This window comes from Genypterus blacodes, unplaced genomic scaffold, assembly GCF_046128005.1.
Source record: "Genypterus blacodes isolate CSIRO-AG114 ecotype Tasmania unplaced genomic scaffold, CSIRO-AGI_Gbla_v1 ptg000236l_1, whole genome shotgun sequence".
Classification (NCBI taxonomy): Eukaryota; Metazoa; Chordata; class Actinopteri; order Ophidiiformes; family Ophidiidae; genus Genypterus; species Genypterus blacodes.
The window spans coordinates 133355-152512 of NW_027467034.1; the positions used below are offsets into that span (position 1 = coordinate 133355).

Genomic DNA, 19158 nt, shown 5'->3' on the forward strand with positions numbered 1-19158 from the left:
ATGTCTTCCGCTGTATGCCAGCCTTTCCCAGGCAGCGACACATCTACGCTTAACAGGAAGCAGGACACAGCTGTCATGAGAGAAATGGAACACGACCCAAGGAAGAACCAAGATTAGAAAAATGTAATCAGTCAGAATCTTTCATTAAAAACCGTTCCCTTTTATTCTAAAGCTGAATGTTTCCTGAACACTCTTCAGCAGCCTCGAAGTTTACAGCTGCCACAAAGTAGTAGTGCTTACTAAGAACAGCAGATGGCAGTGTTGAGGAATGTTGTAACAACATAGAAGTATTAATAAAGTCAAAACATTGAATGATACCACACAAAACACACACCAAAAGCCAACACATGTTCATTCAGCATCGTTGTATCCAGTTAGATGTACAAACAGTTTGCTTCCATTTTGCATTTATTGCACTTTGTGTTTGGGCGTCTGTGACTCAATAAATTGTTCTATGCTTATTATAGACTTAAACCAAAACAATACAGCTCCATAATTAAATTTCCCTTTATATGTCTCCACACAACTTTCATATGTAATTACAAATAATATTTTTGAACACCAATAATATAAAATAATAATAATCAAACAAATAATATTTCCATAAAATATGCCTCAACATCTTTGGCTCAAGCTTTACTCCGGAGTGCAACCAAGTTAGATAAATGTACATTTGTGGTCTTTTATTATGAGTTGTATAAAATATGTTCTCTCTGATATCTTTTGATAAAATGATGTGTTTTGATATTATATATATATATATATATATAATATCTAACCCTAACCCTATATATATATATATATATATATATATATATAAATAATTGTATTTATTACTGATAAATTATGATCTTGACTTGAACTGATTGAACTTGAATCTCACATTCACCCTCTGAGGCTTTTCCCACCCTGACAAGAATAACATGTTTGCATGAAAAGTGTCATATTTGCACAAGGAAACCGTTTTCATTGTTTGAACCCAGAAACAATGACGTCCTTCCAAAAACAGTGGTCCAGTCTTTTTTATGAAGCTCTGTAGGTCATTTTCAGTAGCAAACGCTGAGCTCAGACTCGCTGTTGGTGCTGCCGCCGCTTCGTCTTCTCTGCTGGTTTCTTTCACCAGACTTCCATTGGAGGTTTGCACTCGGGTCGAGGGTCTCCTCCCCTGAGTCGATGCCCAGGACCTGCCTGTGCACCAGTTTGGAGTACAGCCCCTCAGTGGCCATCAGCTGATTATGAGGCCCCTGCTCGACCACACAGCCCTTGTCAATCACAATGATCTTGTCAGCTTTCTTCACTGTGCTCAGCCGATGAGTGACCACCAAGACTGTGTGTTCCCTGATGACGTTGTTCAGTGCCTGCTGAACCTGCAGCAAATAAGACAAAGAAAATGTGTTGCTGCTGTGAAGTGTGTGTTTTCTACCATATGGGTTATGATTGACTGCATGTGACCGCTTCAGAGGAGTCCCATTTACCATGGCAACTATAAATGTGTCACTTACAATATGTTCACTCTCTGCATCCAAAGCACTGGTGGCCTCGTCCAGTATAAGAACCTTTGGGTTGCGAATTAGAGCTCTGGCTATGGCCACCCGCTGTTTCTGCCCCCCTGACAGCTGTGCGCCCTTCTCTCCGACCCCTGGGAAACAATGAGATAGAAACTCAGCTGCAAGACTCCACCTCTGTATTCTCAAGTTGACCAATACTTCAATTTCTATTTCACAAAGAACAGAGAAAACCTTACCACCTTACCCATATATGTTTGGATGGAGACAGAGAAGGATAGAATCCATCATGATAGGATTTGAATAAAGCTCAGATGATTCTAGTTGTCAATTGTAGATTGAACCTGCTCATATCATGTAACTGTTGCACAGTAATTTCCCTCGGGATAATAAACTTTCATCTTATCTTATCTTTCTGTCAATGATGAATTCACTTTCTTTACATAGCATTTTAAAAGGGGAGGCAGTGGCTCAGTGGGTAGAGCTTCCGCTTGGGAACCGGAGGGTTGCCGGTTCGAGCCCCTGCCGAGGTGCCCGTGAGCAAGGCACCGAACCCTCAATTGCTCCCCCCTCTGCGAAGGGTGGTAACTGTAATGTAAGTCACTTTGGATAACAGCGTCTGCCAAATGATCGTAATGTAATGTAATGTAATGTAAAAGATGTCACCTGAGGTCATCAAGGTCAGGGCAGGTAAGTGTAAGGTGAGATTCATATTCATTGCTTCAATTAATAATATAGAAAAGCATACCTGTCTGATAGCCTTTAGGAAGAGAGGAAACAAAATCATGAGCGTTAGCCCTGGTGGCCGCCTCCACCACAGCCTCCACTGGCACGTCAGTCAGGCCGTACGTGACGTTCTCCTCAACAGTCCGAGCAAACAGCACAGGCTCTTGGCCCACAAGGGCCACCTGCAAAAACAACATGACGAATGTTGGACTTTGGTCCATAACGGACCGAACATTTTCCATTTGCCATACAAGTCAAGGAATCTGTGATGGTTAAACATCTTTGTGTTAACTCCACTAACTACTTGAGATGATTGTTTGGTTTAACAGAACTCACATAGCAGTCACATGGAGCGCATGGAAGAATCTCAGAGTGAGTCAGTTTGATGACATCATCAGTGTGTGACCTGGCTAGCAGGACCAAACGCATTGTATTCTAAAGCCAGATGAACCTAGATCCATACATACACGTGACACATGATGGCTGCTGCACCAATCCTGCATCGGCTTGAAGCGTTGGTTCATTATCAACAACTACAAAGAATTGTGGGCTGGAGCCACTGTTGTTGCAGTAATGTCATTATTATTACAGTACTAGAAGTGTTAGGGTTTGTCACAGAAATGTGTAAAAATGAGGGATGTGCCCAGGATTGGATTCATGGCCTCACATATCTAACAGTGTTGTGGCTGCTATTTGCTTTTTTATAACATAAGTAAAATGCTGATCTCTTTAACTGTCAATCAAAATTCCTACTCCTTAGGAGTTAAGGTTAAGGTTTCTGTCCCCAGGTGGATATTGTATTTGTTGCTTGAATGTCCAACATAAAGCACAGAACTTAGATTGTGATGAAACTATTTCAGCAGCGACTCTGTGTGTAAGAGAGATTCCTTCTCTGGGCCAAAAGAATGCAGTGTTATTTCCTCAGAGTCGCCACACATGTTTAGCGTGGGTCGAATTCCAACAACAGTTCTGGGTTCTACTGCTGCTTTGAAAGTCAATGAAGCCCTGATATCTTCCCTGTGACTCTATCTATGAGCCCCTACTTCTGAGGCCTTCAACACATCTCTCCATCTTGGAGAAGGACGTCCACAGGCTGTGAACAGTAAGAGACAGAAACCCCGTAAGGACTCCGTCTGTCTCTCCCCTCCACCCTGAAGCACTGTGCCAACCAGCTGTCTCCAGTGTTCACTGACATTTTCAACCCCTCACTGGAGACGTGCCATGTACCTGCCTACTTCAAGCCCTCCACCATCTTCCCCGTCCCCTCAGAACTTAAAGACTACAGACCTGTTGCCTTGACCTCTGTGGTCATTAAGTCTTTCGAGTGCCTTGTACTTCCCACCTAAAATCGCTCCCAGACTCGCTCCTCGACCGCCTGCAGTTGGCCTACAGAGCCTACAGGTCTGTGGACCATGCAGTAAACACGGCCCTCCACCTGGACTCTGCAGGAACCTACCCCAGGATCCTGTTGGTGGATTTCAGCTCTGCCTTTGTCCCTGCTAGAGGACAAGCTGTCCCAGCTGCACGTGCCAGACTCCACCTGCAGGTGGATCGTCATCCCTGGGGAGGATGACTCCACCTGCAGGTAGGAGGTTGACCAGCTGGTGACTTGGTGAGGACAAAACAACTTTGGAGCTGAGTACTCTAAAGACGGTGGAGATGATAATGGACTTCAGAATGAGCGGAGCCCCAACTGCCCCCATCGCCCTGTAGGTCTCCTCAGTACTGTGGAGTCCTCAGCCATGACCTCAAGTGGGAGCAGAACATCAGCTCTCTCAGCAGGATGTTCTTTCTGCGGCAGCTGAAGAAATTCAACCTGTCAAAGGCAATGATGCTGCACTTCCACACTGCCATCATTGAGTCAATCTCACCTCCTTCATCACCACACAACTTTGAAATGCTCCCCTCCATAAAGAGGCTGAGGTCTGTCAGGACCTCGACCTCACACCACAATCAACAAAGTCCTGGACCCCCACTGACATGCTCACATCTGGGATCTTTCACCTCAAATCTCTTGAGTATTCTGTCTGTATATGTTTTGTCCACTCCGCACCACAGCACCAGGTCAAATTCCTATGTAATCTGATTACCTACTTGACAATAAAGTTCTGATTTTCAATAATAGTGGTAAAACAAATGAAATGTGTATCTGTGACATGAAACCACACACAGTTGCACACTTAAAGAGAATTGACTCTGACAGGACTCTGAATGTTATTTCATCATTCAGAAAAAGCACCGATGATGTTGTAACAAGTCCAGTGAACGTGTGTGTGTGTGTGTTAACCTGCGTGAGAAAGAAAAGACCTTCTGTCCTGCTCAGAGGAACAAGAAGGGATTATCTGTGGCAAATTATTAACAGAAGGCGTTTAGCCATCTTGACCCTTAATCTACCTCCAGTATGATTAAACAGACTGACCTTCGAGTGCAAGTAGTCAGGTCGGAGGGTGTGAACAGGTTTTCCATCCAAAAGCACTTGTCCCTGCTGGGGAGGATAGAAATTCTCCAACAGACTCACACAGGAGCTCTTCCCGCTGCCTGAAGGCCCCACCAGGGCCGTCACCTCCCCGGGGCACAGAGTGAAGGACACGCCCTGTGACAACACGGGAAGATGTCTGTCAAGCTTCTACTATAACAGGATTCATTCACTAATCAATATTAAGATGTTTATCAGGCTGCTGATCTGAACTGGAGCTGCTGACTTCCAGTATTTTGTGTTGATGCCTCTACAACAGCTTTGACTGTGATGATTGTTGATGGTGATTCTTCAGCGGTATAGGGTTATGCAGTATAGGGTTATACAGTATAGGGTTATACAGTATAGGGTAATGCCCTATAGGGTTATGCAGTATAGGGTTATACAGTATAGGGTAATGCCCTATAGGGTTATACAGTATAGGGTTATACAGTATAGGGTAATGCCCTATAGGGTTATACAGTATAGGGTTATACAGTATAGGGTTATACAGTATAGGGTTAAACAGTATAGGGTAATGCCCTATAGGGTTATGCAGTATAGGGTTATACAGTATAGGGTAATGCCCTATAGGGTTATACAGTATAGGGTTATGCCCTATAGGTTTATACAGTATAGGGTTATACAGTATAGGGTAATGCCCTATAGGGTTATACAGTATAGGGTTATGCAGTATAGGGTTATACAGTATAGGGTAATGCCCTATAGGTTTATACAGTATAGGGTTATACAGTATAGGGTAATGCCCTATAGGGTTATACAGTATAGGGTTATGCAGTATAGGGTTATACAGTATAGGGTAATGCCCTATAGGGTTATACAGTATAGGGTAATGCCCTATAGGGTTATACAGTATAGGGTTATGCAGTATAGGGTTATGCAGTATAGGGTAATGCCCTATAGGGTTATACAGTATAGGGAAATGCCCTATAGGGTTATACAGTATAGGGTTATGCAGTATAGTGGTTAGTACTGCTGCTTCACAGCAAGAGCCATTGGTTTGTACTCTTGAGTGCTTGTCTAGCTGTGTGTATATGAGTGTGAAGCTGTCGCCCTGTGATGGTGATCTGTCCTGCCTGTTGACCCAATAGTCTCCAGCCCTCTTTGATCCTCTTTCAAGTATACATTGGTATAAATTAAACAGTGTTTATGGTGCGTCTTAAACCACCAAGAGAAATGATGATAACAAGATCAACATCTATCAGCTAACTGATAAAGAGGTAACAGGAAGCTTTTGAACGCAGCGGCTGATCTCTCAGGACACACCTTCAGAATGTCGTTGTCAGGGCGTGTTGGGTAGGCAAATCTGACATCCTTAAACTCCACCAGGCCACTGCACGAGTCTGGAGCCTCTGTGCCGTCAGCTGGGTGTTTGGGTTTCCTGTCCAAGTATTCAAAAACCTTCTCAGCAGCTCCTGCCCCCTGCATGAGGCCGGTGTAGACTGATGCAATGCTCTGCAACATGGACAACACAACACCAGGGTCATCAATCATTCAAAAAAACAGCTTGAGCCTGTTATCATTATGGACTGTGTAATGGCAGTGTGATCACACACACACACACACACACACACACACACACACACACACAGATGAAATACCTCTAAACATTCTCCCAGTTCCAGCACGTAGATGAAAAATGCTGTGAGATCCCCGCTGCTCAACTGGCTGGTTAACACCAGGTGGCCACCGTAATAAAGGATAGCAAGCTCCAGAGCCAGTTCAGAGGTCTGTGAACACACAGACATCGTACCCATACTGTAACGTGGACGAATCAATGAAGAAAACAATACCAGGGGATTGAGAGTGTTTTGCTGTTAACACAGCAGATACCTACACAACTGGACCACATGTAGCAAGCATAGGCAATGGCTTGTTTCTTGTTGAGCTGGAACATGACCATGAGCTTCACGTGGTAGGAATCTGCCTCACCGCCCTCATTGGCGAAGCTCCTCACCGTCCTCATGGCTGAAATGGTTTCTTCTGCAACTTTATTTGCTTCAGCGAGGGTTGACTGCACCTCCTTGGTCAGTTTCTGTAGATGAATGAAGAATTTAGCTTCTATCAACAAGTGACATGATTGCCCAAGATCAGTGAGCATTGTAATGAAGATGTGCTTCACCTTGTAGTACTCGCCATAGAGGTTGGAAACGAGGCCAATGAAAGGGAATCCCATGATGGTGACCACAGTGAGCTTCCAGGACAATCCAAACATGAAGATGAAGAAGCCAACTCCCTTGATGAAACTCCTCAGGAAGATGTTGACATTCTGGGAGATGATGTCACTCACCTGAGTGGTGTCAGCTGTCAGACGTGAAATAATGTCTCCTACAGGGCCAGAGAGATACGTATGTAAAGTTAGTCTCGTGTTATGATGCAGAGGGACGGCTGGTTGAGACAGAGTCGGGGTTGATGATGGATTGATATTGTATTCATACATTACCTGTATGGTTTTCATCAAAAAAGGCAATATCCTGCTTCATCAGAGTTCTGAAGAGATTGTTCCTCAGCCGAAGGTTTAATCTTGCAAATGTCAGGGTGAAGACTCCTCCACGCACTCCCACTGCAAATGAACTGAGGAGAGTGCAAAACATCTTCATGAAGGATTCAGCAGAAGGAAGTAGGACTGTTTGCATCGACAAGGCTCTTTGTCCTCCTCCATCCCAATCTCTTCACCCATCTTTCCCTTATTTGATCCATTATAACGCCATGCTGAATGGTACTAAGATGCTTCCAGAATAATTCCTCAGTTCCCACCTGACTATGGCCAGTACCAACACTGTGACCACATGTGTAGAAAAGGCCTCGGCTTTCTTTTGAATAATGCTGTCGATGGCCTTCCCATAGTAGAGCGGAATAAAGGATCCACCTGAGGGCAGAGAGAGGCTGGAGACAGTAAAACAGTAATAATGAACAAACATTCTGTCATGAAGGAACTGGGACCAACATCTAGCAAAGTGAGAACACCAGGTCCAGTGTTATATGAAAGAAGTACAACAGTCATAACATCAAGACTTACTACATATGGTTGCTGCCATTCTGTGTAATAGACGAGAGTAAATATTGGATTGAATTCTCTGATATGTCAAGGAGACTCACACACAGCAGAGATGATGAGGAAGACGACAGCCACAAACAGCAACCAAGAGTCTTTTCTGCAGTAGCCCAGCAGACGTCCCATCGTGGCTCCTGAGCTGGTCTCCTTCTCCTGGCTCCCCTCCCCACTCGACCTCTCCTTCTCCTTCTGCTTCCCCCGCCCCACCTCCTGCTCCTCCACGTTAGCCGGCTCCATCAGCTGTTCTGTCTCCTCTGAATTTCGTCCATCGCTGCTGCTGGTGGAAGTTGTCACTGAGCTGGACTCCTTCCCCAGGAGCCTCCAGAGCAGCACCACACACACACATGAGGCACAGGTCCAACTTATTAAACCCAGGATCCAAGGCTGGTGGGGAAAACTAGGAAGCTCCGACAGAATCAGCATCTTGACTAAAGCGTAGGTGATGACACTCATGCAGATGAAGAGGATGGGGGTGCTGAGTTTAGAAACTGTGCGTGGGCCATCGTCCCCGTTCCTCAGCACCCCTATGGAGGCTCCCAGCACCAGGGAGACTCGCAGCACTACAATCCCCCAGAGGTCCAGGACAGAGTGGAGGATGTTAAAGTTCAGGGCGTCGTTTTTGAATTCAGTGAAGTTTGATCCGTGAATGTATAAGAGCGTGGTGATGACAAGGTCAACAAGTATGAAGGACACACTGCAGATCACTGCTAATTTGACACCCATGCTGAGGGGAACAATAGATTATATGGTAAATTAGCTAATAATTTAGTTTAAGAATGATTTAACTCGACCACGATTCAGCAGCTACAATAAAAAAATAGCATATCAAGGCAAAAGTAAAAAAACGCTCTTTCTGAGCTTGGGTAAAAACTTTCCTGATGCACTGTGATGATGTAACACGTCCGGTTTCTACAGATTTGATGAGGTAATGAACGTAGCATAAATAATAAACAGTGTAGGCCTTTGAGTCTGTTGATCTTACAGCACTTAGCTATTTACATGATTTTATTTTGAAAGAACGATGTTGTGCTGTTTAATTTACAGAGCTAAACTAGTGAACGGAAACTCTCGTATGGCTTCAAGAGTGTCAACTTCACCTCAGTCTTCCTCCGATGATAATGAAGATGAAAAGTTCATTCTCGGTCTGAGTTACGAGACAGCCGGCGATGTTGCGCCAGGTAATGCGCATATCATCAAAGCCCGGGTCCAGGTGCGCAGGTCCACGCAGAATTTCTCCCTGAAATAAATCAATAATATTACGAACAATAAATATAGTACAAGATACAAACTAGGATTGCAGTGAGTTCCTGGTATTACAATAAGAGCCGAAGACGTAGTGTAATGGCGTGTTTGTCATACCGGTTTGGAGCCTTTTGGCCCAAGTGGCTTTCCGTACTTTGTGATGACGTCACCGCTACCCATTCTGTATTTTGTATTATTTTGGCGGGATTCAAACTTCGTCCGTTCGTCCGTTTGTTTATGTCAAACATTCATTCACAGCGTGGAGAAATGGACCGGTGCGTCTCAGATAAGACTGAAGATGATACTTTTATTATCTCTATATTCAGCTTTTACGTATTGTTTGGATTTATTACGGGTTACAATGTCTCTGCTTACATTCGTCATATTGAGTATCTTTGTCAGTAAATGTTGTTGCCTGTAAATGAGAACTTACATTTTCAGAACCACATTTGTGTCGTCGTGTAGGGTTTTTAATGTCGGCAAAATTGCAGTAATACTGAAATATTTGTAGTATTACTATGAATTCTTCACGGCGGCTGAAGTGTACGCTTTACACGAACAAGCTAACCGTTACCAACAACGCTAATACGCTCATGATGGTTTGGGCCTTAAGGAGAGCAGTTTGGTTAAAAGCAGCTCGAGTTTGAGATCGATTAGTAGATGGATGGATCAATAACTAATCCTGTGTGTTTACTTGTGTACAGCGGGAGGATGAGTCGAGGCGCCGGAAGACCGACGGATCTGCCGATGAGAGTGGCGGACAACAACAGGATGAGCAACGTGTACACAACCCCTAAGAGGTGCGTTCAGGGTCCAGAAACGAACGATTGATTCAATGTGAACAGCACCGGAGATCAATCAGATAAATATGAAGCCGTGTAGCTCCTCACACTTAAACCTCCCTGACTGCCATGTTGGATGAAGATCTTATTTGACAAACTGCCTGCATAAGAAAAGTCAACATTGCTCTGTTAAAGCTTGACCCTAATATGTCAGTTTAGTTGAAACACCTGGATTTACCTCAAGAGGCTTTATTGATGGAGAATGAGACGTGTTCTGTGTTATACCCTGGGTTTGACACATGAGTATGATGAGGGACCAGCTGTGTTTTATGTTACTGCATGTTTGTTACACCTGGCTATCTGGAATGTTAGATGATGTCATCCAGTAAACGTTTACCTATGATATAATCATACAAACAGCATTGATGTCATTTCAGCCAGCAGGTTTCCATCAGCCGGCTTGTTTTTGCTGTTGCCTTGCTTCCTGTTTCCTGTTTGTTTCATGTCCTTGTTGTCATGGCGTTTCACTGATGGCATGTCTTTTCTTCTCTTTACACTTTCTTCCCCTGTCATGTGAACGTCATGACTTTCTTTTCCTCTCTGTTGTAAAAGTGTTCCCTAACTACATGCTGGTTGTTATGCTGTTATGCTTTAATACATTATATATAACATCAAGCATTGTATTGTCAGGTCAGTGCTGATTGTGGAGAAATGAAGTGAAATAAGGCGTGTCCTTTATTTAACAGTAAGCAGCCTTCGTTTGGAAAACTCAACGTCCCCAAACCTCAGTCTGTCACCTCTGAGAGGAGGACCAGCTTCTTTGGACCTCGGTGAGTAAAGTTGTGTTTTTCTATACTGCGTTTACAAAGGAGTTTAAACCTAAATGATGTTACTGTTACTGATATGTTGTAACTGCAGGACAAGTGGAGCCAGCATGCCTCGTAACAGCACCTTGGCCGGGTTTGGAGGACCTGAGAAGATCAAGGACATCAGGCCTCTTCATGATAAAGCCTTTGTTCAGCAGTGTATCAGACAGCTGCATGAGGTCACTATCCATTATTACACAATCATCCTCACTGATTCTACTGTATATCACAGCATGTATCCATGGAGTGGTCAGTACTTGTATCTGTCCATCAGAGTCATTACAGTCCAGCCCTTTCTGCTTGTTTGGGTCCTTCCAGTTCTTGACTGAGCAGGGATATCCAGGCACTCTGTCAGCCAAGACCCTCCAAACTCCCTCTACCAAGGAGTTTCTGAAGATGTTTGAGTTCATCTATCGTCAGTTGGATCCAACCTTTGAGGTGCCAACTTCAAAAGTAGAGGAGGAGGTGCCAGGTATCCTCAAATCTCTACGGTAACTCATTTATCTTTGTATTTAAACATCGTTTGGATGAACATCCCTTTATAGCACCTTGGTGATGTTCATGTCTGTCTGGTCCCAGGTATCCCTTTGTCCTGTCTAAGAGCTCCATGTATTCTGTTGGAGCTCCACACACCTGGCCTCAGGTGCTGGGGTCTCTCATCTGGCTCATTGACAACGTTAAGGTAAACAACACTTCAAACTAAATGAAAGTCAAACCATGTTCCTCCTCTCACCTTCTCTCACGTGTGTGTATGTGTGTGTGTGTGTGTGTGTGTGTGTGTGTGTGTGTGTGTGTGTGTGTGTGTGTGTGTGTGTGTGTGTGTGTGTGTGTGTGTGTGTGTGTGTGTGTGTGTGTGTGTGTGTGTGTGTGTGTGTGTGTGTGTGTGTGTGTGTGTGTGTGTGTGTGTGTCAGATCTTCTGGAGTATGAGTAAGCAGGAGCTGCTCTTCAGTGATTTCTCTGAAGACAGTGAGAGTATTGAGGAAAGTCCCGAGTATAACAAGGTACAACATTACCTATATGTACCTATATAACTATTCTTATTATAATTATATACATACTAACTTTTCTGAAACTGTAGAAGGGAGCAGCACCGACACCCTGAGTCTTTGTTCCTGCAGGTCTTCTTAGACTACACAGCTGATGCATACTGCAAGTTCATGCAGGGCGCCGACACGTTTGACGAGGAGGATGAAGTATTCCTCAATAAATTAAGTGAGCTCATTATTTCCCTCTGAAATGTAGAGTAAGGCTTTGTGTTGAATGGATTTAATCAACCTGCTGGTTCTTGAGTTGTTCCCTGTAAAGTCAGGAGGAGGTTTTTCTTTGGCCCATATGCTGTAGATGTTTAATGTGTCAGTGTTTGTGTCCACAGAGAAGCTTTACAACACCGATGAAGCTCTGCTGGCCACAATGGAGGAGAAGCACAGACTGCTGAGTGAAGAAGTGGAACGACTGGAGAAGGAGAGCCAAACGGTTAGAAGAATAACTTTAATTATCTTATTGCAACATTGCAGAAACTAATAAGCCTCAATGGGACCCTGATCTCTGCTGCTCCTGGTTAGGACCGTCTGATGACCAAGAGGATGGAAAGGATGAGGCTACAGTCGGACCTCAAGAGGCTCCAGAGTTATCGTGGCACCCTGGAGTCCTTCAAAGCCAACCTGGAGAACAAAGTCTCTGAAGTGAACGACGAGCTGGAGGCCACCGGTCAGTGCCGGGACTCAAAAGCTTCCAAACAGTGAATCTGATTATTATATTGATCGAAGCCAATTATCTTCACTCCTCCGTCCTGCAGGCAGTCACCTGGAATCTCTGAAACACGAGCAGAGTGAACTGCAGCTCCTCCTGCAGAACCAGAAGTTCACACCGGCGGATGTGGAGCGGATCAACAGAGAGAAGAGGGAACTCCAGCAGACCATCAGCACTCTCAGCAAGTCGCTGGAGGAAGCGGAGCAGCACAAGTGGAACGAGGAGACGGCTCTGGCCAAAGTGAAGGAGAAGGTAACCGTGTACTCTGCTGCTACACGCTGTATGATGCTTAGTGTGTTTGCGTGGGACATTGTCACCGTTTCCTTTCCTCACCTTGTCTTCGTCTCATCTTCGTCTCAGGCGGAGGTGAAACTAGCCGAGTACCACAAGTTGGCCCGTAAGCTGAAGCTCATCCCCATGACTGCAGAGAACGCCTGCGGCTATGACTTTGAGATGCGACCCTTTGAGTGCAGCGCCATGGTTCAGTATAAGACACAGATACAGGTACAAAGAAAGGAAGGAAGAAGAATCACCTCTCATTTGTGGACTGTAAAAGTCACCTGAAGGCTTCAAACAGAACTGTGGAGAAATAAGTTCAGCTTATTGTTGCTTTATGATATACAGCTGTTTACGTGTGTGTGTGTGTGTGTGTGTGTGTGTGTGTGTGTGTGTGTGTGTGTGTGTGTGTGTGTGTGTGTGTGTGTGTGTGTGTGTGTGTGTGTGTGTGTGTGTGTGTGTGTGTGTGTGTGTGTGTGTGTGTGTGTGTGTGTGTGTGTGTGTGTGTGTGTGTGTGTGTTAGATGATCTTGAGAAAGTTGATCAGTGATGTGGAGGAGGAGAACAGTCGACTAGCCAACATGAAGCTCAGTCTGGAGGAGTCCAGTGATCAGGTACCAAAGCCTCCTTATGTCACATGATCATGTCTGATTGGAAACCAGGAATGTCTTTGAAAACAGCTGATCAAAAAGTGTGTGTGTGTGTGATAGGTGAATTCAAACATCATAGACAAATCCAATGACCTGAAGCAGCTGAGGGAGCAGATCCGTAAGCTGGACGAGCGTTTGGATCAGGACATGCAGGTGAACTTCATGTTGCTCTGCATGGATCAAGTTTAGTACAAAGAAGCTAAGCTTCACGGATGTTCTGCTTGTCCCGTGGTCTTAACATGTTTGTGTGTTTGTAGGAGTTGGCACGTGCGGAGCAGGACTGGGCAGCTGAGGTGGAGTCGGTGGAGAACCACCGGAAGCTTCTAGAGAAGAAGGTGAACTTTGGTTACGATGAGGCTGTGCAACAGCTGAAGGCAGCGCAGCAACAGTAAGTGTGTATTGTCCTTCATTCTTCACTGTGTTGCGTCTTTAATGCCCAGTACAAAACAAAGCAGTTGCCACGGGAACTAGTGTCATGGCCTCTGTTTCTGTCTGTGCTCTCTGTGGGAAAACTTTGAAAGATTGACTTCCTCTTCCTCTCTTCCTCTCTTCCTCAGGTACCACCTGGTGCTGCAGGAGACCAATGAGGAGAGGCGAACAGTCGCCAATAACCTGGCATCCGTCTTTACCACTGCAACGAACCACCTGGCCATGACGGAGGTACAGAGACAAGCCACGCTGCATCTTTGCTCCTGAAACACCTTAAAAATGTGCAAACCTGACAAGGGATTAATGTAGGCGCACCTGAAAGACAGGAATTGTACTTAAATGTTACACGTAAGCATCCATGGATCAAACATGCAGTCTGGTGTTTGTGTTTGATCAGCTTTGTGTGTGTGTGTGTGTGTGTGTGTGTGTGTGTGTGTGTGTGTGTGTGTGTGTGTGTGTGTGTGTGTGTGTGTGTGTGTGTGTGTGTGTGTGTGTGTGTGTGTGTGTGTGTGTGTGTGTGTGTGAGAAACATTTCAATTGCATGGGATTTCATGGTGAATTGCATGTAACATGACAATAAAGAATCTTAATCTTATCTTAATTTTAAAATCTTCCACAGAAGTGCATGGAGGACCTGCACAGCAGAGCGAAGCGTCTGTGTTCTAAAGCTGTGGAAGAAGATGGGGCCACTGTGCAGAGTCTCCAGGACAGTTTGAACAACTTACTATCCAAAGACAATTAGTAGATGTGGAGCTCATGGACGGCTCTGCTGCAGGTGTACAGGACTGAGGGAGACACGGTCCCATCTCAGCCGGGTCTGTCTCCAGGTTCCTGTTCTGCCCACCAGCTGGAACAGAAGTCAGCATCTTTGTTCAGCCTTTGGTGCAGCTGCATCTTTAATCTGTGCTCACTGGATTCCTTGCATAATTTGTATAAGAAAAGTAAGAATCAAAGTCAGCGCCGTTTCAAGTATAATAATTTGTCTCCACACCAGATTTCTATTCCATTCTCTTAAATGAAGGCCCTGTCCTCTTTCAGAGTTCAGATCAAATGTTCCCCTGTACTACATGCAGTTCAGACTATGGTCAATAGGTGGCGCGCTGGGACCGTATTCTCTTGATTAAAGCAAAGAGCCATCAGTTCCATTAAAACCAGTCAAAAATAATAGATAGAAATAAAGTTACTGGATGATAAAAGTCTCAGTTCAGAGTTCAGCCTGTTTCTGTCACGACTCCTGTTTGACTCGATCTGTTTCACTTTGTTTTATTCCTCCCTTTTCTTATCTTGACCTCTATTCATTTACCAACCTGCTTTTAATTCCCTGTATTGATCTTTAATGTATTATATTGTGTAATAAATACTAAAATGGCAACAGAACAGAACTACCTGCTAATTCTTCCTGAACCAAATGGACATGAGTTTGTTCCTCATCCCCACTTTCATCACACTGACTGCTCAGGTTACCAGATGATCGTTAGCTCAACGTGTTTTTGTACCAAGCGAAACACCACATGCACCAAATTCAACAGAGCAACACCTCTGCCATGGTAACGCCATAGTTTACTATGACGTCGTCCTCGGTGTCCATATTTCATCAGAACTGCTGTGAATGTGTCAGTCTGCATGTGAGGATTTACACAATGGACTAACTCAGGTATCTGTTGCTCTACTTGGCATGAACATCAGCAGATGCAGTTTCTACAAAGAATGTTTGGTGCACTTTATTTTATAAAAAGAAAACTGGTCCCTGATCAAGTTTTTATCCAACACAGGTGTGTGTTGGACGTCAGGGGCCGATGGGATTCTTCAAATCAAGGGCTCTGATTTCCCATTCAGCTGTTCTGTTTGGACACAGTGGTGCAGATTTATGACTTGACAGATCTGTACCTTCTTCCTGTTGCGTGATGTTCCAGAGGGAGAACACAGTCGCTGTAAAAGTACTTTTGGCAACCAATCATGTTCCTGGACGCATTTATTTATCTGCTTGTTATTATCAAGTTCCAATGAAAAAAGAGATTCCTGTCACAACACCAAGTGTCTAAATGCCCTGATCTCCACTAGATCTGATTGACCACTTTAAGGGAACAACACATGTGTTTGCTGATGACTTCATTATTTTCTCCATTTCTCATCTGTTCAAGCACAACTTGAGGAATAAAAAAAAGTACGAATCTACGTTAAGAACAATTAAACCAGAATGACAAATGTATGCTACACTAATATGGTTCAGGAAAAGAAAGATCATAAAACAATTTCTGTAATCAGACTGAGGATGAGTCCAGTACTTCCTATTTGAAAACACAGTAGATTGTTGAATCTGTAAATATCATTTCTTTTAAAAGAGGCTTTTACAAGGGGAACCTTTAGTGCTGCAAGCGTGGGAGAAATGTTTTGGCAGATGAGATGAAGAGAGATGAGGTGATTGTGAGAGGCTCCATGGAGAAAGGGAAGGAAAAATGTGATGGATAACTTCCACCACGACCCAGGACCTTATGTGTGTATGTGTGTTGGGCGTGGTGGGGGGGGGGGGGTTGATGTGGCCAGCAAGACTTAATTCAACAACAGTTGAATACTTTGGTCTGTTAATCACATCAGACAGATACAAAACTTCCAGAGTCCAGTCTGTGGGACAATGTTATAATTTGTCCACATCAATGTGTTTGGGAGAGGAAGAGTCAACCCGTGTGAATCCATGGAGTTCTTAATGAGACACAAAGGAGTAGCCTTAGCCTGTATTTCCTTGTTTTTTATGCTTATAACTCTTGATAACTGAATACATCACAGAAACACAGCAAAGCTCACAGATGTTGTAGAACAGGGCTGGGGAACCTTTTTCCTATCGCAGGCCATTTTGATGTTGCCATCAGCCCCCAGGGGCCGTACTAAATTATCTGAGAAAACTTTTGTTGACAGGGGGGCAGGCCGAATCGGGCGGGCCAAATTGCGGCCAGGTGGGCCGGATCACTGGAACCGCTCGCTGGCTGGAGCGAACGACCACGGCCGCGGGCCTGAGGTTCCCCACCCCTGTTGTAGAACCTTCACCATGAGATTCTATGTGGTGAATCACAAACATTTCATTGTAGTCAAATTTCTCACGAGAAAACAATGAATCCCTACATTGGTATCAAATGTGGACAACATAGGCCAATGGGAACATTAAATGTGGTTTTAGACCAGTGTGGGCATTTTCTGAGAGTTTGTGGTGAATACTCTTCAGAAAGGAGAAAACGTGTTAAATAATTAATATTTTTGCCAAATCAAAGCACAAAACCTGCATATGTGTCTTTTCAAGCTGGAGCCGTCATTGCTCCGTTGACTGGCTTCAGAAAGGCCTGACTGCTGGCCCTTTAAAAGTGGGCGGGTCACCTAAGCACGCTGTCAATTGAAAGCTTAGAGTGCTACTATTATTACTATTTAAAGTAACATTTAGTTTGTGTGTGTGTGGACAGCATGTGGACAGCATGTTCTCCTGTGTGTGTGTGTGTGTGTGTGTGTGTGTGTGTGTGTGTGTGTGAATGTGTGTGTTGTGTGTGTGTGTGTGTGTGTGTGTGTGTGTGTGTGTGTGTGTGTGTGTGTGTGTGTGTGTGGATCATTACATACATGTTCACGTATGATTGCACAGCACAACAGGTCCAATGAAGTATTTTGATTTCTTGCAAACAGACAACAAAACAATGTCTTATGTTTTAAAACCAGGAGAAAATAATCAGCCTGAATGCTTTTTGTGGTGGAATTTTCAAGAATTCTCCTTTTCCCTCCAGTGAACAGACTGAATGATGTCTTGGTTGAAATCAGCATCAATAAGCAACAATCTCATTTTCTATTCTATTGACTTCACTCTTGTTTCTGGTAGATTCTATTCTCGCTGAACTTTTTTTACTTCACTAAAACAAATGAAGATGAATAATCTGCTGCACATGGTGCCTGATGAGATTGCTTTCCTTGGACACGTCAAAGTAAGATTATATAACCTTAAAACAAGATCCTGGGGCTTTGTGGAATTCCTGTTTTTGCTGTGTTTGGCTTCCAGCAGCTCATTCGTCATGGCCGAGACAGGCGGGCGCAGTAGGCCAGCGAGGTGTTAATGTGGAGTCTTATTGGGGGTTAATCCCCCCCATGCACCTCTGGAATGATCTGTTCTACAGATGTGGGAAAGATAAAGAGGGTTCCTTCTGTCTTCAGCCCTGTTCTCTCCCGCTTTCTTCCCGTCCAAACACCGTCGTGGAGCTAAGATCCGTCTTTCTTAGTTCTACATTCTGATTGGCTCTGGCACTCCAGCAGCTAAATGTCTCCAGATTTAAAAGACAAACCAACTTCTGCAGTAACTGTGTGGCAAACAGATGCAGAAATGATTCAAACGGCATAATAAGATTCAGAGAAAAGACGGAGGAGTGCCGATACTTTGACTTCATGTGTTCAGTTTGATACGTGGACACAAACGTGTCCATGTGCGGAGTCCTGCGTGTCCTCGCCGCACGTCCACAGCTTCCTGCGCGTTCAGTCGCAGCATCAAATCCTGCAGTCAGGCTGTTGTCTGTGGCGTATAGACGCTGACGCTGAGACATGTTTACAGTTTGCTTTGGACAACAGGCACGAAACAAACAAATGATTCAAATATTAACCCTTTGTGGCAGGATGAGAGGTTCAGCACAGCTTTGGTCACGCAAAAATATAGGAAACGAAAACATGAAAACCACCTGCAGATCTGTAGCTCATCATGTGACTGACTTCAATAAGATTACACACATTTAACCTGCAACGCTCCTCAAAGCTCCTCAAAGCTCCTCGATCATTCAGCACACAGATGAAGATTCATCGGGCTCATAAACAGTTACATACACGTATCCATGTTCAGGCACATTGAGTCGTATTTACAGTTTGGTTTCATAAATTTAACTTTTCAATCTTCAGTGTTGACAAAATGTTAGAGGTTAGAGCAGGTCGCCAACAATGGAGGGGTCAAAGTTTGATTTCCTGTGTGTGTGTGTGTGTGTGTGTGTGTGTCACTTTCCAATATTCTGCCATATGGCAAAGCTTAAATGTATCAAAGGGCAAGTAAACATTCCATGGTCCTATTTGCTTTTTGCTTTTAGATCAGAGTGAAAAGTATATCTGTGTGTGTGTGTGTGTGTGTGTGTGTGTGTGTGTGTGTGTGTGTGTGTGTGTGTGTGTGTGAGATATCACGTTTCCATGGGTTCTGTCACCCTGGATGGGGGTCATTTAGGTACCATGAGGGGTCGTGAGGAGGTCACGTGGGCCCTGAAAGGTCACAGTGAGGTCATAGAGAGGGAGGAGCCATTTCCTCCCCACTTTTACCCTGTGAGTCATTTCCTAGCTCAGTCAGATCCATTTCAGGGTCGGTTCCCCTCAGGGGGACCGGATGTCTCCTAGACGACCACAGG

The 19158-nt window shown here is 44.4% G+C and overlaps 2 protein-coding genes across 3 annotated transcripts; one reads left to right on the forward strand and one right to left on the reverse strand.

Moving 5' to 3' along the window:
• Positions 1-34: 34 nt before the first annotated feature.
• On the reverse strand, positions 35-9132 carry abcb9 (ATP-binding cassette, sub-family B (MDR/TAP), member 9). 2 transcript variants are annotated; one of them, XM_076170979.1, is made up of 13 exons: positions 9122-9132; positions 8860-8999; positions 7807-8486; positions 7465-7576; positions 7151-7281; positions 6830-7035; positions 6545-6742; positions 6309-6437; positions 5974-6162; positions 4651-4824; positions 2254-2413; positions 1503-1639; positions 35-1367 (listed from the first exon to the last, which is right to left on the reverse strand). In XM_076170979.1, the coding sequence occupies exons 2-13, from the start codon at positions 8949-8951 to the stop codon at positions 1047-1049; spliced, it is 2529 nt and encodes an 842-aa protein (XP_076027094.1). In that variant the 5' UTR covers positions 8952-8999; positions 9122-9132; the 3' UTR covers positions 35-1046. The 2 variants fall into 2 exon arrangements, with proteins under 2 accessions (XP_076027094.1, XP_076027096.1); XM_076170981.1 differs by lacking the exon at positions 9122-9132 and having other exon boundaries at positions 7807-8322; positions 8860-8911.
• A 63-nt stretch (positions 9133-9195) lies between these two features.
• ndc80 (NDC80 kinetochore complex component) lies at positions 9196-14889 on the forward strand. Its single transcript, XM_076170976.1, has 17 exons — positions 9196-9279; positions 9709-9804; positions 10533-10616; positions 10705-10831; positions 10971-11143; positions 11232-11334; positions 11565-11654; positions 11772-11865; positions 12026-12126; positions 12216-12360; positions 12449-12654; positions 12763-12906; positions 13202-13291; positions 13388-13480; positions 13585-13715; positions 13885-13987; positions 14376-14889. The coding sequence occupies exons 1-17, from the start codon at positions 9242-9244 to the stop codon at positions 14496-14498; spliced, it is 1941 nt and encodes a 646-aa protein (XP_076027091.1). The 5' UTR covers positions 9196-9241; the 3' UTR covers positions 14499-14889.
• Positions 14890-19158: the final 4269 nt, after the last annotated feature.

Bases quoted from the DNA above. Each gene is read 5' to 3' on its own strand.
- ndc80 (XM_076170976.1), top strand. From the start codon at position 9,242: ATGTCAAACATTCATTCACAGCGTGGAGAAATGGACCG. The intron at 10,617-10,704 runs GTGAGTAAAGTT...TTGTAACTGCAG, and splicing joins ACCAGCTTCTTTGGACCTCG to GACAAGTGGAGCCAGCATGC. The intron at 13,988-14,375 runs GTACAGAGACAA...AATCTTCCACAG, and splicing joins ACCACCTGGCCATGACGGAG to AAGTGCATGGAGGACCTGCA.
- abcb9 (XM_076170979.1), bottom strand. From the start codon at position 8,951: ATGCGCATTACCTGGCGCAACATCGCCGGCTGTCTCGTAACTCAGACC. The intron at 7,036-7,150 runs GTAATGTATGAA...CTGGCCCTGTAG, and splicing joins TTTTGATGAAAACCATACAG to GAGACATTATTTCACGTCTG. The intron at 4,825-5,973 runs GTGTGTCCTGAG...GTGTTGTCACAG, and splicing joins CTGACAACGACATTCTGAAG to GGCGTGTCCTTCACTCTGTG.